Source organism: Nelusetta ayraudi, unplaced genomic scaffold, assembly GCF_046127955.1.
Source record: "Nelusetta ayraudi isolate G7.1 ecotype Tasmania unplaced genomic scaffold, CSIRO-AGI_Nayr_v1 ptg000015l, whole genome shotgun sequence".
NCBI classification, from domain to species: Eukaryota; Metazoa; Chordata; class Actinopteri; order Tetraodontiformes; family Monacanthidae; genus Nelusetta; species Nelusetta ayraudi.
The window spans coordinates 1,485,471-1,508,032 of NW_027466065.1; the positions used below are offsets into that span (position 1 = coordinate 1,485,471).

The 22,562-nt window shown below is 49.9% G+C and overlaps 1 protein-coding gene across 2 annotated transcripts; it reads left to right on the plus strand.

The window, feature by feature from the left end:
• Positions 1-10,438: 10,438 nt before the first annotated feature.
• fosl2 (FOS like 2, AP-1 transcription factor subunit) lies at positions 10,439-22,410 on the plus strand. Of its 2 annotated transcripts, none has more exons than XM_076023281.1 (5): positions 10,439-10,689; positions 14,205-14,458; positions 16,757-17,014; positions 17,251-17,358; positions 19,476-22,410. In XM_076023281.1, the coding sequence occupies exons 2-5, from the start codon at positions 14,327-14,329 to the stop codon at positions 20,106-20,108; spliced, it is 1,131 nt and encodes a 376-aa protein (XP_075879396.1). In that variant the 5' UTR covers positions 10,439-10,689; positions 14,205-14,326; the 3' UTR covers positions 20,109-22,410. The 2 variants fall into 2 exon arrangements, with proteins under 2 accessions (XP_075879396.1, XP_075879395.1); XM_076023280.1 differs by lacking the exon at positions 10,439-10,689 and adding an exon at positions 13,589-13,889.
• The last annotated feature ends 152 nt before the right edge of the window (positions 22,411-22,562 follow it).

The following is a 22,562-nucleotide window of genomic DNA, read 5'->3' on the forward strand; positions in this document are numbered from 1 at the left end:
TTACAAGAAACTCCAACCATTAATTGCACACTGGATGTCTCTTGAAGGGACTCCTGCCCTCCAAATGTGTAAAATCACTCTGTGCACTTCAGTCTGTGCACAAACCCTAGAGATGCTGTTGGCCTCTGTGCTTGTGTAATGAGGAGTGTGCGTGCGTGCGCGTGCGCGCGTGCGTGTGTGTGTGTGTGTGTGTGTGTGTGTGTGTGCCTGAGCGCGGCAGAGTGCGCTGCGGCTTGTTGTCATCATTAAATATGAGGGTCATAGTTAGGGGTCCTTGCTGGCCCCGGGCGCAGCCCTTTGCTATATTTATTGTTGGTAAAGCAGCAACTGTCAAGTCTAATTGAGAACTATAGGGTGAATGTATCTGGGGCATTTAATAGCATCAGGCCTCTTAATAAAATAATTAAAAAGCAAGATTCTTTTTGTCTTTTTCGCTGCCCCCCCTCCCCCCTTCCCGCCCGCTGCCTGCTTCTTGCTCCAACCTCCCGTCTCCGTCGTCAGAGGGTCTTCCTCTCTTCTCTGTTTTTCTTTTTTTTTTTTCAGGAGGGGTGGGGGGGCCAAAGGAGGGGGTTCGTCTTAACAAGCATGAAGGAAAACATGTTTAAGTCGACAGTCAGCCCAAGGTGTCATGACTTGGCAGTCGCTATGTTGCTGAATTTGACTCACTGGTCTGCGAGAAAACTACTTTAATAAAAAAAAAAATTAAAAAAAAAAAACAAAACAGGGTTTTTGAAAATTTGTAAGTTGAAGATTTTCTTTTCTTTTTCTTTTTTTTCTTTTTTTTTTTTTCAAATTTTCGCTGTCGCTGTTTCGCGGAAGGGTAGATTTTTAATTGTTTTTGTCTCCTCACTCTTATCGTCCGCTTCTTTGCCTGACCCTCCTGTGACCTTTTCTCCTGAGCTGCAGCAGAGAATTGTTCAATTGGAACCAAAATGTTTACAATTTTTAAAGTCTTTCCAATTAAACACTGTCATCATATTTGGACCAGAAGTGTCACGAGCGTTTTTTTCCCCCCCTGCACTTCATCCTCCAGAACTATTATATGAAGAAACACTCCCAACATGACTCCTTCTCATTTGGTGCCATTTGCTGTTTTTTTCCCCCTCCTGCCTTGTGATTGGCCAACGGCCCTTTGGTCTCTTTTGACTGAAGGGATTTCATTTGGTGTCCATTTGACGACATTGGACATTGGACATTGGACATTGTAGGCCAAAAAAATAAACATGATATTTATTTAATTTTTTCTTTCTTTTTAATTTCCCCTGTACAGGTGACTGTATTCTCACGACATCACCGATACATAAAAGTGTACCAGCGTGGAGCCAGTCGGGGTTGGGGGGGGTGGGGGGGCGTGGAAACCCATCAACTCCCCCAGTTAGTTTTCCTCGACTGGTTGACGTTGACTCAACTCGACGTGAACTCTTTAAGCGACGTGTAAACAATTCCCCCTCGGCGTGGCTTAAACCGTGCCACCCTCGCTCAGCCCCCCCCCACTCCCTCCACCCCCCCGGAAAAGTGTCTGCGGCCCAAAACGCGGCTCACCTTTACACGCTTTTAAGCAACTTAGCGCGGATTTATCCGGTGTAATGATCCCGTGGAGGTGCCGCTGGAGGTACCTTTTGAAGACGCCTGTGATTCACGGTGCAGAGGTCCTGCCAACCCTCCCAGCTAATGCTGCAAATCCACTAATCCAAGGCGTCTTTAAGAGATCTCCACGGCGGTCGGATGGAATAATTAGAGGCTGGAATAATTAGCCCGGGGATCTTGCGAAAGGCATGATGGGCGGCGATTAAATTGATGAGAATTGGGATTGGATTTTTTTTTTTTTCTGTTGCCTGGCCGAGTTCACGCTGCCCTGGACCGGGATTGGATCTGGCGAACGGAGGAAAAGCAGGTTGTTGAAACTGGAAACCTCGGCTAAAAGCCGCAGACAGGAGTCGTATCTTTGTTTCAGCAATTCCATCTCTCCCCTCGCTCCCTCCTTCCAAGGCCCCCAGACTCGCACTCAGGTGTCGCGGACTTTAAAAAAACAGAGCTGGCAAACAGGGATATTAGCGGTAGATTAACGTTAACCGCCACGGTGACAACCCTATAAGCAGCTAGCTGGGAGGCAGCGGAGGACCTGCCAGCCTGGCGAACTGACAAGTGTGTGAAACAGGATCACTTAAAGCTGAGGAGAAGAGGGAGGCGAGAGCACCTTCCCGGGCAGCCAATCAGAGCCTTCGCCTTGGCATCCGTCACCCAGCTTCACCTCACACGAGCCGCCAGAAACTTTTTTTTTTTTTTTTATAGGAGCGAAAAGGGGGGGGGGGGGACCTGGAAAAGTTGTACGAAGGGGGGACAGCGACGGCGACGGTTGTGATGAGAGAAAGAGCCGAGTCCCGAGAAGTGATTGAAAGCCCTGAGTCATTCCTGGCCGAGGAGGCTGGGGGGGGGGGGGGGGGGGGGGGGGGGGGGTCGAGCTAATGGGCCAGGAGCGTCCAAGTCTGTCACGGCGCCGCTTCAAGGTTATTTTGAGGGGTTTTGTTTTTTTTCTATTCTCTGCGTCCAGTCACCGCCTCCCAATTGTCCAGCCTCCGTCATGTCACTCGCCTCCCTCTGCAGCTTGGTATGGTTCAGGATCTTCTTCACCCAGAGTGAAGAAGACAAACGGCGGGAGAGGAAAGACGGGGGGGGGGGTTTAAAAAAAAAAACCCTCTCCTCTCATGACTGTGGGGTACTTTATGTTTGGGTGTGTAAGGACGTACAAATTCAGAGTGACGCGTGGGGAATTTGTCCCGCCGCCGCCTCTCCTCGGAGGGGAGGGGCTGCGTTTCAGAGGCGATGCTGCGTTTTTGTTTTTTTGTTTTTATTGGGAGGGGGGGGGGGATTTTTTTTTTTTTTTTTTTTTTCCCGCGACGGCAGCGTTAGGGTTTGTTGATGCGAGCCATGTTGAGGATGATGGAGCTGAGAGGCTTAACTAATTTTGGAAAGAGAGGAGGAGGAGGGGGGGGGGGGGGGGAGTTTTGGGGGGGCGGGATTTTGGGGCCTTTTGTTGCTGCCTGTTTGATCTGGGAGTTTTGGAGTTGGGTTGCGGGCGGGGGAGGAGGGGGCGCAGTGAAATGGCCCAGAGACTAGAGAGAGGGTATTACGGCTCGGGTCCTTCACTCTTCTTCATCTCCCCCCTTTAATGCATATATTTAATGATTTACTTCTCTACTCAGACAGTGGAGGGAGACACTGTGGAAGAGTGCTAATAGTGCACCTCCAGGAAGAGGCCCCGCCCCCCGGCGACCCCACACGCTCCCCTCACCTCTCGCAGATGTTAACTGGATCCCATTAAACCCACCCGTGCTAATTGCTAATTACCCAGGACGCAGGAGCCGGGAGGGCGGAGCCCAGAGCCGATCCTGCCGCTCTGCGCCCCTCCGCAGCCCATCAGGTTTGTCACCCCCCCGCCACCCCCCCTTCCCCGACGAGATCAAGGACGGGTTCCCCTTCTTCCCCTCTGGCTGCGATGATTTTCGAGGCTTTCCAGCTAAAACCGTTATTAATAAACTTTTTTTTTTTTTTTTTAACGCGAATCCCGCAGGTTCCTGGTTTCCTTCGGAGCTTCGGCTGTCGCATGAAGACAAAGCTCGGTTTGCTCGAAGACGCATCAAAAGAAGCAGAAACATGCTACGAGATATTTGAATTTTTATACTTTTTTTTTCCCCCCTGTGTTTTCCAGTCGGGCCTCTACTGTCGCTGCTCCATCGCCGCTAGCGCGTGCCGGTCAGCCACATGTCGGCAACAGCCAATGAGAAAGAGAAGGTGATTTTGTGATTTGGCACCCTGCACTGGAGGGTCAAAGGTTTTGGCAGCAACAATAGCACAGTTAACACCCGTCAATCCTCCTGATTGGTACCAATCTAAATTTTCTCAGCATGCAGCATGCAAATTTTTAAAAATCAAATATTAGATCAAGCCATTTTCCTGAGCATTAGTGACAATAATATAGGGGGGTCTCATGGGTTAATCTGGGGCTGGGGGGCTGACCCCTCTGTGCCCCCTGTATTTCGCACACTGCTCGTTCCAAACATGGACGGCTGATTTTTTTTATTTTTTTCAATAATGTTGTCTAATGTTGTTGTTGTTGTTGGAGTTTTGCCGACTTGAAGCCCCCCCCCCCACCCCCCACCCCCCCGCTCGCTGTTTGCACGGCTCTCGCGCACCCCACCCCCGCCCCCTCCCCCACCTCCAGCAGCCACCTGAGGAGCTGTCAGTCTGGATTGCGGCGCTGTCGGTTCAGCCTGTCAGACTGAGGGACGTGTTGTGATCAGTGGCGGACACTGATAGACCTGTCAGGTGAGATGACAGCCGGCGAGCGGAGACGCGCGCAGACAGGTACATGTAATGTGACAAGAGTCCCGCATGCGCGCGCGCATACACACACACACACACAGGGCCTCCACTTTTGAAAAATGAATATCCAGGCGTTGGAAGTTGGTTGGGGGAGTGCACGGGCTAGAGAAAGGGGGGGGGGGGGGGGTTCACTGACGAGTTGAGGCAAACTTTATTTTCCCGTTGAGGCTGAGCAGATGTGATGCAGCCACGCGACGTCGCCGAGCATCGTGTCGAGCTTCGAGCTTGTGCGTCGCTAAATTGGCGCCGGATTTTTGCGCGGCAGGCGATGAAAAACAACTGAAGAAGAAGAAGAAGAAGAATTTGAGGTAAATTTGGAATAGGTTTGTTGAAGAAGGCCAGATGTTTCCGGGGAGCAGACAGAGTGACGGAAGTCCAGGACAGTTTGGCTCATTGAGGGCCATCACGTCGCTGCACCTTCAACAACCTTAAGCGACTGAAGAACCGGTGGCGCGTCCTTCCCTTTATAGTGTCCCCTTGGAAACACTCGTCTCCAAAACACCTGGTTCTGCCCGTTTCCTGACTGTTTGTACATGTTGCAAAATGATGGTCGAGGGCCTTTTTGGTTGTTGTTGTTGTTGTTGTTGTTATCATTTGTTGGCACATTGTGTCCTGAACCGCACCGTGTTGATCTGTGTGCCGAAACAACAACAACAACAACAACAGCAGCAGCACACGGGACGTCTGGTCTGTGTCGGTAATCAGCGGGACCCAGACGGCCGCCTGGCCGACGGGCAGCAGCTTTATTTTACACCTGGCCTCCATAAAAAAGGAGTAATAACTCTGCGAGGGCTGGAGGAGAAGAAAAAAATTTCCCCGGCGCTGCTCTGCTTTGATTCAGCTCACAAACCAGCAACAAAGAATTTCAGTCAAAGTATCCAACTTTAAAAACTGTGTCACTTCATTCAAAATTTTGAGGCTACAAACAAATGCGCGTTAAGATAAATAAATAAGTAAATAAAAACAAGTGGGAGTTTTTTTTCCCCGACACGCCTGTCACGTCATGTCATTTTCGTGTGTGTGTGTGTGTGTGTGTGTGTGTGTGTGTGTTGACTACGCCATTGAGATGTCATGCCGAAGTCTCGTCTTCCGCTAAACGTTGTACGAGCGGCGAGGTCAACCCACCATCAGGCCTCCAGAGCCTCCTGCTCCCGAAGGATTGTGGGACGGCACGGACAGATGAGCGAAGGGGAAGGAAGGACGGAGAGAAGGAGGCAAGGAAGGAGCTGACGGCAGGAGGGGGAGGGGCTGGGAGGAAGGATTGGGGTGGGGGGTGGGGGGGGGCCTCATGCCAAGTGACACAAACGCCCCTTGGCAGCCTAATTAAATTTTCCACTGTTCCACACTCACATTAAGCCTCCATCCAGCCGGAAGGAATGGACACACCAGAGGAGTCGACCCTCGGAAGAAGATCGGCCGTCGTCCCGCCGTCGCTCGACCGGCGACGGCGGGACGACGACATCACGGCTGACGGCGGTGTCGTCCCGTTTGTGCCGACGGGGGCGAGTCGGACTGACCTGCGTCTCCACGTCGACATCAGTTCCGTTCAAAAACCAAAAATCCCCCCCAAAAAACCACACAGCCCTTCAGAGGCTGCGGGTTTGATTCCCGGTGCCCCTGGGGGGACCGTCCTTCAGGTTCTCCAGCTGCCTCCCAAAGTCCAGAGACATCAGGCTGACTGACGAATCCAGAGGCCCTGCCCCTTAACCCCGCCCCCTCCCAGACATGCGGGAGGAGCTCCAACGGCCACAGGAACCCACGCGCAGGTGTGTTTCTCGACCAGACCCAAAGGAATCAGGAAAGCTTCCTTCTGACAGGTTTGTTGCGATTAATCGCATGAATTAAGGTGCAGTATCTCTCAAAAGTGAGCACACCCTTCACATTTCTGCAAATATTGAATTATATCTTTTAATAGGAAAAAAAGAAGAAAAGAAATGACTCTTTGATACAATGCAAAGTAGTCTGTGTACAGCTTGTACATCACCAAAGCTTCACCGGCTTTGTTTGCCACTGGATTCCTCTTGGTTTAGACATTTATTATTTACTTAAGTTATTTTGATGGGACGGTGAATTCGCCAAAGCACACACTGTGTCCAACTGTGTTTGACCCATGTCAATTCTTACAAATGTTCCACTTTGTCATCGTTTTTTTTTTACGCTATTTTACATTAAATGCGCCCGGTTATGTGCAAAGTGTTCAGACGTCTTAGAAGAACTCAACTGATCAGAAGGATCCAGTTCAATCAGGCCAGAACAAGGTAGATTACCTCGTCGTGCACGTACACCTTGAGGGGTTGCATGTGAGGAAGCGAAGAATTGCGTTGGTCAACGGCGAGGACGTGGCTAACGGCTAATCGCGGTTTAGCCGGGACGGCGAAGTGTGCGGCGGTGAGTCAGCGCGAGCCGGAGAAGCATCTCTTGGCTGTTTGTGAAGTGACGTGTTTGTTTTTCCAGGCCGACAAGAAGAGCCACGCCGTTCGCCAAAGAACCCAAAGCTTTTGAGGCGCCACTCCCAGACAATCCCAGATCGGATGATGGCCGTCGCAGACCTCTGACGTAAGTGTGTAGAAAGTGCCAGAAAACATAGAGCAACAGTGGTGCCAGAATTCACCGTTTGCCAGAAATCCCGATTGATTCGTGTTCAAATCTATAACAAAATTCTTTAAAAAAAAAATGTACTTTGAAAGTAGTTGAGTAACAATTATACAATATATTTTATGAAATAGTGCTGTTATTCAACATGTTCAACTCGCACTGTCACTCAGCTATGAACATTTTTGCCTATATGTATATATATATATATAAATACATATATATATATATATATATATATGTATATATATATATATATATATATAAATGTTGTTGTTTTTTTTGTTTTTTACTTTTTACAGAATCGCACCGCGTTACCCAGCTGCAAAGTTCAACATAATGAACTGAAAAGTCAATCAGCCGTCTGACAAAAAGAAACATTGGCTCAGACTAATGACTGCGTAGCGAACTAGCTGAGCCATCGTACGGACGAGACTAGCGAGCTAACTGCCGACCCGGTTTGACCTGAATGTATGGACTGCTGCCACCGGACGCATTGTGTGTGTTCCAGGTGAGCAGCAGCAGCTCAGTGTCACGATGAAGGACTCACACACGTTTCATACCTGGACACTTCCTGTTCAAACCGCAACCGAAAGCGGCAGATGCACACGTCTATGTTAAAGCGTGCGATTATTTTTCAATAATCTGAGGTCTATTATTTATGCACATTTTTTGGGGGGGTTTTCTATTTGCTTGTTTGTTTGTTTGTTTGTTTGTTTGTTTGTTTTCCCCTGCACCCCCCCCCTCCCACCCCCTGCTCTCCTGGTTCCTGCGGCCGAGGTGGAGCGGCGGCCGGACATCTCGGCTCCTCCACCCAGAACCCATTAACATTCCGAGCGCCGCTGCTCTCAGACGGCCGCTGACCATAAATTACCCTGACAACCTTGTTGACGGACTGCGATAAACTGTCCCATTGTGCGAGCGGCGCGGCCGCACTCGCAGCCGTCACTCACAGCCCGGCTGACCGAGGGAAAACAGCTGAACGTTCCGCACAAAGACCTTTTCTTTTCGCCGTCGTTGTTGTCGTGGTTGCCGCGGTGGAGCGGCGCGAGACTTTCCCTCCGCCGGTGACGCAGGGTCGAAGGTGTTTTTGTTGCGTTCAGTCCGGTCAGAGTGGAAGGAAGAAGTCGGGGAGGCGGGAGGGGTCCTTGCTTGTTTGTTTGCAGGCCGCTGACCCGCCGGCTGCCAGCCCACCCCCCCACCCACGAACGGCTGGAAGTTTATCGCCATTTCTGATTGGCTCACTTCTTCCACCGCCGCCGCTCCAAAACACAGTTTTCCGCCCCTCAGCTCCACGCGCGTGTTTTTCTCTCTTGCCCGAGCGGCGTTCCATTCTTCTCTGTACGGGGTGCCGCTCGTCTGTGACGCACTTCCTTCCATTGTAGCAGGAAGTGATGCCTTCACTGCCTCGCCGACAGCTCGCCATCCAGAGTGCTGCTCAGGAGCGGCCACTGCAGGCTTCTTTTCTTTCATTTTGTTTTTTTTGTCCAGGTGCAAACGCCGTCCTGCTGCTTTTTTTCAAATTTTTTTGTTGGTTTTTTTTTGTTTGGTGGTTGTTGGTTAAAGAATTGCCGCTGCGAGGTCCAACCGGGTGGGTTACGACTACCCTGAGCCCCCCCGCCTGCCCCACAAGACCCCTCGCCCCTCCCCCTTGCCAAGTCACCACTTGAAGAAAACAAGCGGCAGCCGCGTCAGTTGAGGTCGTCGTTGTTTACTTCCTGGCTCCCAGGGGAGACGATTGCGTGGCTGCTTTTTTTGAGAAGAAAGGAATCCCACCCCCTGATTCCCACCAACACGTTTCCAGAGTGACTCTTTTTTTTTTTCCTTTTCGTTTTTTTTTTTTGTTTGTTTGTTTGTGCTCCTTTTCCTTTCTTTTCACCCCCTCCTCCCCTCCTCTTTCGCTTTGACTTCCAGTAACAGCTGTGAGACTTTGTTTGCAAGAAATCCGTCCGAGAGGTTTCTTGCGTCTCCGAAACCCCACTCGGCTTCCCACAGAGACGGATTCCGTGGGCGGGTTCACGCCGTTGCACTTTGACCCCACGCCACATCCAGAACTTTGCTGCTCTTTACCAGATTAGAACCTCCCCAAGTTCACAAAATAAAAAGGGATTCTTGCTCTGTGATTGTCAGAACCTGAGAACACTCCAGTGCTGGTTCTTCCTGTTTACTGCGCGTCAAACACAAAAGGATTTTTTTTCTCCCCCTCTCTGCTAAAACCTTAGAACATCGGTGTCAAACTCTGGCCCGCGGCCCAAATTTGGCTTGCATTGTAATTATATTTGGCCGGCGAGACGTTACAAAATCACAACTCGAGCTGGCCTGCCGGTATTACACAGCACATGTGCCGCTAATACGACAAATCCCAGAATGCTCTACTGATATTTTGCTGTGTCAATCAGGACAGGACGTTCATCAAAGGATATTTTTATAAATAAATTGTTTTATTGTTATTATTTTATTTTTTAAATGTATTACTAGCCCATGGAAAAAGGTTACTGTTGAAATTCAATATAGGAGGCTGCTGCTTTGATGAGTTTTGCATGGCTGCGTCTTGCCTTCATAACTGCCTTTGTTCCTCGTGGCTCTGATCCAAGAAGGTTCTGGTCGAACCGTCCCTCACAGCCTGGTTTTCCTTCCATATTAACCGGACCTGCTGCAGAAATTCTGTCACCTCTCTGACTGCAGCCAGAGCGATGGCAAGTTTGTCATCAGCATGATGCAAAAGTGAAAAGCCCCCGCGACAACCTTACTTTACTCCTTTCATAACCTGGTTTCAATTTGACTGCGGCCCTCGGCTGAGGTGAGGCCTGATGACATCATCAGGGGTTAGTGCTCTTCTGGTGCTGCTGAGCAATAGCCGTCCCGTCAAGAGGAAACGGGGGCAGAGCCTTTGAAAGTGAATCTTGCAGAATTTTGGCAACAGCAACAACAACAACACCAAAAAAAAATCTGACTCAGCCAGCCCTTTTTTTTCCTATCGGTGTCCCAGTGAGAAGCACTGTTGATAAATTACATCACGCTGCCATCACTTACTGACAAGGAGGCTTGAGTCAGTCATCAGCCTGTCAGGCTCAATGCTGCTGCTGCTGCTTCTGCCTTTGCTGCCTCTCCTCCTGCTGCTGCTGCTGCTGCTGCTGCTGCTGCCTTGCCGCCATGAGCGTGATGGGCCTGCTCGGCCGCTGAGTCCACACTCTTCCCCACACAATCCCACACAGCCGAGGTCGGAGCAGCGCTGAGTTGTGCCTCCGCGCTGCCGCCTTTTGTTGGCCTGCGAGTCGCCGAGGCAACCGGCAAATGAAATCAGCAAAGTGGACGCTGCTCGCTTTCGCTCACAGGAGCTGCCCTGTTTGGTCCGTCTGTCCTGCGACGACGTGTTTCCTGCACACTGGGCATCCTGATAATATCACTGATTAGATTTGTGGGGTGTTTTTCTCTCTCTACCTTTTTTTTTTTTTTTTTTTTTTAAAAGGTCTAACGTGCACAGGGAGAGCCCAGGCATTGTGCAGTGTGAACAAACCGGGATGAACCAGCAGGCAACTCTGCTGCACAGCAGCAGCAACAACAACAACAACAACAACAACAACAACAGCAACACACACAGTCGATGCTGGCTAGCAACAAATCCAGCTGTCAGTCACCCTGATTGCTCTTTAACCCAGTCCCCAGGCTGCCAGTCAGCACTTCAGCGCCTGCGTGTGTCCACAACCTGAGCCGGTGAGATTAGCCGCGCTGATCACGTTCAGCTGTTGCACGGCCAGTGACGCCAAGCACAAGGATGACGGAGGGAGGGAAGCGGGAGAGGGAGGAGGGAGGGAGAAGTCCCGCAGGACATCTGGCTGGAGTCGATTTGAGTTTCAAGTTCAGACCAGGATGGAACCAACACGTTTCTTTTATTTTTGGGAGGATTTTTTTTGTTGTTGTTGTTGCCCTTCTAGCCTGAATGATGAGTTGAAAAAATACCTGCATCCTGCACTAATGGTTGCAACACATTTGCAAGAATTGAGCTTCTCGCCCACGGTGGCGCAGGGCTTATGAAGGTCTTGGGTTCGATTCCCGGCCTGGGACGTTTCTGTGTGGAGTTTGCATGTTCTCCCTGTGTCTGCGTGGGTTCTCTCCGGGTTCTCCGGCTTCCTCCCGCAGTTCAAAAACATGCATGTGAGGTGAATCGAGAACTCTAAATTGTCCATAGAAAATGCACATGGATGGATGGAGCTTCTCGCCTCTGCACTGCAGGGATAATTAGTCGATGTTAGGGGGTGAGGGAGGGGTGAGCGAGAGGTGAGGTATCAGCATTAGGGCCGCCTTGCGTCTTGCGTAAGGCAGGTTTGGCCTCGTGCGTAGAGAGCGGCTCTAATTCCCGCAGCAGGAGATGTGTGACAATAGGATGGTTGACCTCAAACTGACCCCTCTGAGCTGAGCTCTGGCAAAACTGGTAATTCTATCGTAATTACTTTATCAAGTTCTGACTCCATTACTTTTCTGAAATATTTTGCTAGCTAAAAATGTCTTATGATTCACAAAATGTCTGGAATATAGAAAAACAACCGAAAGCGATGATGTCCCAGATTGGTGACGCAGCCGTGCATGCAACGTCATTGATATGGTGATATGATTGACGGCGGCAAAAGAAAAAAACAGCAAATGTGTTTGATAGCTGGAGATACAAACAGTATTTTGAGTTCATCTCGTCTAAATGAAAGAATACTGTGGTTCGTTGTGTGCGAGAAACAAGACATTCTCAACTGTAATTGATTACTTGTGAAACAAAGTAGTTCAAGCAGTAATTAGATTGCTTTTAACAGAGTAATCAGTAGTTGGGTTACTTTTATGGAGTGATCCCAACAACACTGTTCAGTGGCAAACTGGGGCAGGCTCGGCTGATTGACAGCGTCTCTCTCTGCACCGTTTGATGTGCCTTCCAAAAAAAAATTATTTCATTTATCTCCTAATGCACTTTAAATATCAGTGCTGGACCAGTTTTTGTGGAGAAACGGGAACCCTGTCACGGTGCCTCTGGCTGCATCTCACACGATATCGCAGCATTACTGGTGGGAGGGTAGGGGGGGGGGCAATTTAGGAACAGCGTGTCGCTTAGCAACGCGTCTGCCGTTCAAATTAAACTAAATAAAAATAAAGAAGCCGCGGGGATAAATGATGGAGATTAATCGGTAATTGATATCATCCGAACGTTCATTAAACAGCCGCCTCAACCAGAAGCTGCGGGGCGCTGCTGTCAGTTACCAAGAGGAACTTTCGTTTGATTGGTGGAGATCAGACACAGCCACCGTCACCTCAGAACAACTCCCCCCCGTCTTCTTCTTCTTCTTCTTCTTCTTCTTCTTCTTCTTCTTCTTCTTCTTCTTCTTCTTCTTCAGCGTCTCATGGCAGAAGACGCGCGACCAACAGCTTCCAGAGAGCTCAGCGGCGGCGGCGGCGGCGGCAGCGCCGGTTCTCATGTTTCTGCTGCGGCAGATTAAAATAGGAACCGTGGCCGATTGGATTAGACTTAATGCGCCGTTTCAAATAGTGGAACGTGTCACATTCTGGGCGCTGTGCCCTTGTTTATGAGGTGCGTCCGAATCACAATTAGCCCACATTTCACCGAGACTCCTTTGAAGCAGACGATGCTTGCGCGACATTCTTCACGTCGCGAGGCCGCGTCTGTTTGACCAAAGACACGCGCGCGCCCCCCCTTTCTCTTTCTGTTCGCTCCATGCTCCATCCTCTCCAAATTACACCCCAGCGAATCTCCGTTGAAATGCACAAAGGAACAGTTGAGCGGCGCCAACGTGTCCAATCATTTGAAGTGGCCTTCGTCTGCGTGACCAATAATAATAATAATAATAATAATAATAATAATAATAATAATAATAATAATAATAATAATAATGATAGCACAGAGGAATTAAGCACCTGGATTTGTGTCGGTGTTGAGGTGCAGCAGCACCAACTGGTGCGAGAGACGTTCAATATCTCCCTGTGTCTTTTCCCTTATTTACCCCCTTAACTTATTTTATTTTGTTTGTTTGTTTGTCTGTTTGGGTGGAGGGCCACAAATAAACATCTTCGACTCCGGAGCTCATTTTTGCGCGCGAGGGGAGGGAATCCCTCCAGTGTGTCTGACGCTTCCTTTTACCAAGGAAACCCACACGCGCTTCTCTGACGCAACTGCCCATTTTAGGAAACGTGCGTCAATGGACCGGAGCTAGTCGCAGGCGCGCGCGCGCGCGCGCGCGCACACACACACACACACACACACACACACACACACACACACACACCGGCGGAGAGACTGACAAGTCAGCCGCAGCTACTGACGTCCGCCCGCGCCAATAACAATATTCTTCTCCGAACGGGAGTGTGTGGGATTGTTTGTTTAAATAATTTAAAAAAAAAAAAATATATATTCGTACCGCCATTATCTGTTGCGTTCAACATCCTCGTGTCGCGGCGGCTGCGTCCCGCGCCGCTCTTCTTCTTTTTTTTTCTTTTTTTTTTTCCTTTTTTTTTGCGCACCCTTGACCCCTCCCCTGCCCTGGACGCGGCGGTTGCAACGCCCTGCGCAGTGACGTAGCGGTGTCGTCGGCGCTGTAAAAGCCGTTGCAGCGCTTCATAGTGCCATTGAAGTGAGTCATATCGAGGAAGTGCTGTGAAAAGGAAAAGAGGGGCAGGAGGAGAAGAAGGAGCGAGAGAGCGAGCGAGAGAGAAGAGCGAGAGAGAGAAAAGTTCCATGCGCGCACACACGCAGACAGGCAGACAGTGAGCGAGACGGACGGACAGACAGACAGACAGGGAGAGCGCGTATAGCGACGGAAAATACCGAGAAAGAGGCAGAGACGAGGCTTTAAAGCCGAGCGTACCTGCGTGAGTCACTCCTGGTTCACTCACTACGGGTTCGTGAACGGATGTGAAAGGTGCGCAGCGCTCTTGACTTCTTTTTTTTTTATTATTAATATTATTTATATTATACGGAGGTTTGAAAGTTCGACCCGCCTGACAGGAGACCTCCGCTTGCAGTCACAGAGGTGGACACGTTTTTAGAAGGAGGGATAAAAGCACAAGAAGATGCGTGTCAAGTGTTGCGGCTCAGATTGATTAGGCACGAGTGACTTTGTTGTCTGTTTTTGGGATATTCAAACTCTCACATTAAGGATTTTTTTTCCCTCCCTCTTGTTGGCGCTTGTTTTGTTTTGTTTTTTTGTTTTTTTTTAAAAAGAAATCCATCCAAGCTCGAGCACACAGCGTGGACTTTCCCCCCTCCCTCTCTCCCCAACAACTCACGCCGGGGAAAAAAACACACAAGAGACAGAAGTCGAGCCGTCTGCTGAACTGCTCCTCTTTCCCCCGGATCATGTACCAGGACTACTGCGGGAACTACGACACCTCGTCCCGCGGCAGCAGCAGCACGTCCCCGGCGCAGCCAGAGTCCTTCACGAGTGGCAGCAGCACGATCGGAAGCCCGATCTCTACCTCAGGCTACCAGGTACCGGCAGCGCCGACACAGACACTGCTTCTCACACGAGCGCTACGCTTCTTTTTTTCTCTCTCTCTCTCTCTCTCCCCCGATGATACACCGGGGGTTGAATTGAACACATTCGGGGGGGTTCTGCTCGCCTGCATCATATGGGGCGGTGGGAGAAATCAGAGGTGAACCCGATGACACGGACTGCATCTGCACAGATATTTTCGTTTTCGCGTCTCCCGTCAGCTACCTGAACGCAACCTGGTGGCGTCGCTGCACTTCGTACGCAAATACGGCACGTAATCGCACAATAATAAAGTTGCTGGGATCAAACTTGCTCTGATCGAGATTCGACTCGGGTTTTTTTTTCATGTGACCGCAGCGGCTCCAGAACCGTATTATTACGCGTTCATGTGCGTAAATAATAACAATAATGTATGTATATATATATTTATTTTATTTTTTTTTTAAATGCACCGTGGATGTTTTTGTGCTGGCATAGACGCGATTTTTTTCTCTCTTGCGCGTAAATCGAGCCGAGGATGAGATCCATCCGGCGCAAACACTGACACCTGCGCGAGCTGGTTGAAACGCAACAGGCAGCGTGCTGCCCGGAAGCAGCTCCGGTGCGAGGGAGACCGCGAAGCCACACTGGACCAGCGCTGGTGTTGATTTGCCCTCGCTGAGCCGGACACGATCGCACCCGTGTTGTGATTTTATCTTTATCATCATCATCATCATCATCATCATCATCATCATCATCATCATCATCGTACACATGTTGTGTACCTCGGCGCTCAGTTTCCCCCCGTCTATTATTTCCTCGCCGATAAATTCCACTAAAACGCACGACAACCCACACAAGAAAATACGCGAAATACCAGTTTTCCTGCAACCTGCCTCGTTCGTTGCATCACACATGCTAAACTTTTTTTTCTATATATCATCATCATTATTATTATTATTGTAATTATTATTATTATTTACAGCCCCCTTCGCCTCCATTCCCTTCCCTTCCCTTCCCTTCCACCGAAAGCGCTCGAGACTGACGGTGTATGTGTAAATGGGGCATGAAATCCGGGAAGAGGCGCGTCGTTGACGTGCGCTCCGCACTCAGGACGCTTTCTGAACGACTTTTGGCCGCTGTGGAGCGTCGCTCCGCCGCTTCCCTGTAATTCCCTGTAATCTGGCTGCTCTGTTTCCCATTACAGCAAACAAGCTGCAACACGATCTCTCTCTCTCTCTCTCTCTCTCTCTCTCTCTCTCTCTCTCTCTCTCTCTCTCTCGTCTTTATTGCGATGGTGTTGGCACGATGCACCGCAATATATTTGTGCGTGCGTGCGTGTTTACTTCGTACGCAAAAAATAAAAAAATAAAAGCGGCTGGAGGTTCAGTAGGCACAACCTGGCAACCCCGGAGCTTATCTCCACTTTATGTGTTTCTGTCCAGCGCGCACGTAGTCCCCTTTTTTTTTTTTTCTTCTTCTTCCTTTCTTTCCTGACGCACGCCCAAAAATACAATTCTCGCAAGCCGCCTGGCTCGTCCCAGCTGGCTGCTCCTCTCCTTTACTGGAACCGAGCGCGCTTCGCATGTGCTCGACAAATCCCAAACGCGGTGAGTCACCTCGCTGGCAAAGTTGGGTTTTGTTTTGTTTTTTGTCTGGCTGCCGGGATATCCGACGGGGGAAAGGAAAGGTCGGGAGTACAACAGTGGACGTGCGTAAAGTGCGCGCGCGCAACTCACTCAGGCGCCGGGCTCCGGGTAGAACGCGAAGCCGGTTTGTGACGGAGAAGCTGAGGCTGAGTTTAAAAGAAATACGCTGGAAGGAGGACTTGCAGGGAATTTTTTTTAACCTGCCAAAACTTTTATATATAATGTTTTTGTTTTTTTTTAAGAAAAAGATGCACAAAACAAACAGCAGCTACATGCAGATCTCACTCAGCATGTGCACAAACAGTCTGTGGCGTCATCTGTCGCGGGGCCAACGCCGTGGATGATGTTCCCTCCTCGGCCAGTCGGTCACTCACCCCTGGTGGTTGCTGGAGGTGCTGCGGGACACCTTGGGCTTTCCCACGTGAATCACAGCGTGTGTCACACTCGGGGTTTTTTACACACACTCACACTCGCTGTGTCTGCGTGTACATTGAATCATTCACTATAGGCACGTAAACGTGTCAAACGTGTGAATCTGACAGCGGTGGGCAGCGTGCGTGTGCGCAGAGAACGAGGAAGGCTCTGCACCGGCTTGCGACGCTCACAGAACCAAGTTGTGTCGGTGCTTCCTCTCTCATTCCCTCCTCTTCCTCTTTCCCTCTGCAGAAGTACAGGGTCGACATGCCCGGCTCCAACAGTGCCTTCATACCCACCATCAATGCAATCACCACCAGCCAAGACCTCCAGTGGATGGTGCAGCCCACCGTCATCACCTCCATGTCCAACCCGTACACCCGCTCCCACCCGTACGGCCACCACCACCTGAGCAACGGCCCCGGGCTGCTGGGCCACAACGCGCTCACCCGTCCCGGCGTCATCCGCTCCATCGGGGACGCCAGGGGCCGTCGCAAGAGGGACGAACAGGTGAGGGAGGAAGAAAAATTCACTCTGCTTTGTTTGAAAGAGTCGTTCCCGCCACAGCGCCGTCAAGTTTTAGCAACAGCAACGAAGAACGAGTAGAAATTGCTCGCTTTGGTATTGGCGTATGAAGTTAATTTGTCTCCTCTTGAGTTTTTTGAATCCCAGTTGAAATATATCCCCTGCTCTTGCTCCTGGCCCTCAAACAGCCTGTTTCATCCTCTGTCTCTGTTTGCCCTCAGCTCACCCCGGAGGAAGAGGAGAAGCGGAGGGTGAGGCGTGAGAGGAATAAGTTGGCTGCCGCCAAATGCCGCAACCGCAGGCGAGAGCTCACCGAGATGCTTCAAGGGGTGAGTCGAGTGCATGTGTGTGTGTGTGTGTGCGCGTGTGTGTGTGTGTGTGTGTGCATAGGGGTAGGAGGGGTAAGGGTGGGGTGTAGCAAAACCCCCTGTTCACAACAAATGCGTGACCTGATGTCCAAAACAAACCCTCACACCGCCAGAGAGAGAGAGGGAGAGAGAGAGGGAGGGAGAGAGAGAGTTCTGGAGAAAAGCAGCACTGAACATATCAGGCTTCCTCGGAAGTCTGGCAGGCGTCCAAGGTTTTTCCGATGGCTGCTCGAACTCCACACCTAATTTTTACGACCTTGCGTTACTGGTTTGACGCCTTACTGGTGTGCCCTGAGTGCACCGAGCTCCGAGCGGCGGGGGGAGATGACAGGCGATGAAAAGCTTTTTGTCTCTGGTTCGCTGCAGACAGAGGTAGGGCTGTCTGCCCAGACAGACAGACAGTAACGGCAAGTAAATTGACTAATTAGCCGAATTACAGTGAGGGCGAGATTGTCAGGCTTTTAAAAAAGAGAGACAGAGAGAGAGAAGGAAAGACAGAAAGAGAAGAAAAAAAGCCCAGAATGGAATGTGCTGTAGGCAGCTGTCTCAGTGAATGCTGGGCATTTTGTTAAAAAAAAGGGGGCCAATTGCTTGTCTCACAATCCCACATGGAGCCACACTGGGCAGGCACGCACGCACACACACACACACACGGACACGCACAAGCGCACGCACACAGTCTTCCGTGAAATGCCTTCTTGTCTGTTTTTGAAAATTCTAAACAAATAAGAATCACTGTTGCTTTGCAAAAGGAAAACAGGGCAGTGGTTCCTGCCAGAGTGGCTCTCTGTGATTGGCTGATATGCGGCCCTCTGCCCCCTCCCACACACCCTCCCACCTTGATTTTCTCCTTTCAGCCACTTCCTCATACCTTTGCCTCTGAGTCAAAGTTCTCAGACGGCTTATCTCAGGCCAAAAGCCGGCCAGCAGCTTTTTTGTGTGTGTGTGTGTGTGTGTTGCGCTTGTTTGTCTAATGGGATTGTTTGTCTTTTGTCTGTGATTCCTACCTTTATGATGCTCACCTTCCCTCGCACTAAGACAACACAGGCCGCACGCAAGACTTGCCTGCCTGTATGTCTTAACATCCTATGGCAACAAGAAAACCATTAAAGGTCCTGGCTGAGCTGCTTCCTCTAACAGGCTATATGCTGCTGCGAGACAACACTGCCCTCTATTGGCACTCCAGGGAAGCACATTGACAACATAACTTCCTCTTTCTGGAAGAACTTTATGAAGTTTTGATTAAGATAAATAAATATATATATATATATATATATATATATATATATATATATATATATATATATATATATATATATATATATATATATATATATATACACATGTACAACATATATATAGATATTTGCAACCAAGGTTTGTTTGGCTGTTGTTTTAAATTCCCCAAATAAAGACTTAAGTTACCCTGAATTGCAACTATAACCACTCACCATTCACTCAACTGTTAACTACCTGTTAATTACTGTCCATCGAGGCTCTGGTGGCGTTTTCTAATTGTTGTGTGAAGTCTCACAGATAAATGACGTCCCGTCCCGAGTGGCTATATCATGCTACATAACGATCTAGTTTATATCCTTCCGGAATCTTCCTCCCTTGCGTGGACGTCCTGGTCCTGTCCTGGAGGATACCGTGGAAGTTTTGGCTAAAAATATTGCGTTACGTGGCAGTTTCAAGACCAATCGGACTGCCGGGTCCTCTGCACACGCGTTATATTTGTATTGATATGATTTTTCACGTCAGAGTCCTTGGCAGCCGCGGGCATCCGTTAGTGGGTGGAATTCTTTCCCTCTGTGAAACTCCAGGACAGTTACGTGAACGCGTCTTTCTTTGTTTGGGGGCCTCTTTAGTGCGCATTGCAGTTATGGAGAGATGATCTTCAGAGAATGATCCTCAGTCTCATCTGAGTTTGATAAAAGTCCAGACTTCTTACAGAGTTCTTCCAAAAATAATCCCTCAAAGCATGGTCCGTTTTGGGCCGCACGCCTCCGACATTCTTCCCCTGCTGCCCCAGCCGAGACCATAACGACTCAACCCTACCTGTCTGTTCCCGCTTGCAGGAGACTGAGAAGCTGGAGGAGGAGAAGGCCGACCTGCAGAAGGAGATCGAGAGCCTGCAGAAGGAGAAGGACAAGCTGGAGTTCATGCTGGTGGCCCACAATCCTGTGTGCAAGCTCCCCATGGACGAGCGCCACCAGACGTCGGCGGGGCACCAGCACCACCAGCACCACCACCAGCAGCACCAGCACCAGCACCACCACCAGCAGCCGCAGCAGCAGCAGCAGCAGCAGCAGCAGCAACAGCAGTGCGCGCCCCTCCCCCTCACCATGCGGCCCAACATGGGTCCGCGGGCCCAGATGAACCAGGTGGTGGTGAAGCAGGAGCCGCAGGACGAGGAGGAGATGGGTAAGACTCAGCGCTCCGTCATCAAGCCCATCTGTCTGAGCGGCGGCGGCCTGCCCGGCGGCATGTACTGCCTGGACGGCGACAGCCTCAACACGCCGGTGGTGGCAGCGTCCACCCCAGCGGCCACGCCCAACGCCGCCAACCTCATCTTCACCTACCCCAACATGCTGGAGCCCGAGAGCCCGTCGCCCTCCTCCGAGTCCTGCTCCAAGGCCCACCGGCGCAGCAGCAGCAGCGGCGACCAGTCCTCGGACTCCCTCAACTCGCCCACCCTGCTGGCCCTCTGAGTCGAGGCCCCGCCCCCCCGCCCCTCCTCTCCCACCAGCTGGGAGAAAAAAAACACTGTGGGCCGAGAAAGGCGAGCGTGAAGATGGACCGAGTGACGAGTGATTAATAGCCATCTTTGAAAAAAAACCCACCAAGCCAACCAATCAACACCCAGCGTCTTTGAAGACAAGATAAAAAAATGTATAATAAAAAAAAAAAAAAAAAACTTACGCAAGAGCACAGTCGACAGTCCCGGCCAAGCTGACCACGTTGTGAGTCGTTTTCACCCTCAAGGGCTACGTCGTGTTTCTCCTTCGACTGCTTCGATCTTTTAACGCCGCCCTTCTTTGATTTTTTTCTTTTCAACGTTCTTTTTTTTTTTTTATTTATCCCGAGGAGAGTCTCTCCCCCTACTGGCCATTTCAACTCCAGGGCGTCAACTTGTTTACTGAGCAGACAATTCTGAGGACCAGATGCCTAAAATATTTTTTTTTTGGGGGGGGTGGGCTGCATTTGTGTAACTAAAACGAAGAGAGAGAGAGAGAGAGAGCGTGTTTTCTTAATATATTTTTTCCTGAGAATCTCAAGAAATGAAAAACTTTAAAAAGAAAAAAAAAAAAAAAGGAAAGACAAAAAATGAAAAGGAAAAGCCATGCGGCCGACACGTGCACTCCGCCAAGACGAATCAATAAAACCACCAAGCAAAGCAAGCGAGGTCAGCCACCTGCTGGAACTGCTGAGGCCGGAACGCTCGCCTCACACTTTTCTTTCCGGGACCTTGATTTATGGCCGCAGAGAGTTTCTGCCGCCGGTTCTCCGCCTCCTTTATAAACTGTATTTATGGGCTGTGCTGATTAAATTCTCCTTCCTCAAAGTGTTTTGTCGAGACTCTTGTCTTCTCCTCGACCTGCCTGTAGAAAAAAAGCAAAGCGGCCGTGCCCTTCCCCCCCCTCCCGTTTGCGGCGGCGCGGCTCGTCACCGCTCCGCAGGACCAGAGCCAAGCGTTGGACCAGTGACTCGTTCCTGGAAGCTCCTCCTACCTTCTCCTCTGCCGTAGTGGCTTGACTTTTAACAGTCGTGTTGGTGTGCTTTCTTTTCCCTCAAGTGATTCTGTACCTGAACTTTTACGCCATGTTTATGACAAAGTGTATGTGATTTACATTGATGTCAGGGGATAATCTCTGGTGTGTAGTAGAAATAAAAAAAAAAACACAAACAAAAAAACAACCCCCTCCCACACTCCCCCGCCCTCTCCGCTCCGCCGTGAGGAAGGTGGCAGGACTGCAGGCACCCGGCCGCTCTTTACAGCCATGAACCTCGTCGCCCAAGCTGGTACGATGAGCGACGGGCTTCTCTGTGACTCACCCAGAATGTTTTTTTGTTTTTTGTTGTTGTTTGTTTCTTTTGTCTCTTTCTGCGTGTCAAAGATGGCGTCAACGTTTTGAACAGACGCCTCCTGCTGAAATTCTGCACTCTTAAGTACAGGTCTGAAGCTTTCCCGCCGCCTCCAGGGGCCTGAGAACAGTTTCTGGATGACACGTGTAGTCCTGTAATTTGTCCATCTTTGTCTGAAAAAAAAGGAGGAGGGATGGATTGTTTTTCTTTCTTTTTTTTTTGTTTAGTTTTTTTTTGGGGGGGGGGTTTTATAATTCCTTTGCTCAAAATTGGAGAAAGCCACTGCGGTCTAGACTGTCGCCAGCTGCCAATGATGTCAACCCTGTTCATACTGTGTTTGTAAATCTGTCGCTCTTGGTTAAAGAGACCTTGTTTGGATTGAAGTCAGATGTGGCGCATTTAAAACGCATGTCCAGGTTCTCAGCACGAGCTCAGCGGAGGCCGAGGTTCAGTGGGACACCTTGAGAAAATGGAATATTTCTGATGTTCTATGAAGCACTTCTTTTCTTTTCCTTGGTTTTTTTTTGTATGTGTATCATAAAGGGATCGAGGGGTTTCAGAACCAGGCACTGAGAAGGACACCACGGCCATGTTTGGGAGCTTTTGATTTTTTTTGTTTACTTCAAACATTCCTAAATGAATCAAATGTCAGGGGTCGAAGGGTTCTTTTCTGGGGGTGGGGTTGAGGCATCGCCACTGCAGGAAAGCTTTTTTTTTAGAATAAATGAAAAAATAATAATGATAATGAAACAAACAGTTGTGGTTGTTGCGCTGGTTGCAGGAAAAACAGACTGGATTGAAGCTGCTGCTGCTACTTGGGGAGGGGGAGGAGCGTGTTTGTGGTGGGATGATACAGGGTTAAGGGTCACGCCGGTGCAACAACTGGAACTATCAGGGAGCCGTGTGACAACCAGAACCAAACCAGAACCAAAAAAAAACAAAAAACAAGCCAAACTGTGGGCAAGTCTGATGTGTCTGCTTGTTGGAACGTCCTGGAGCCCCTCGACACACATAGGAAAGCCATTGACTGTAGATCTTCTGCTGTACATGTCGACTACATCTACTACTACTAGTACTAC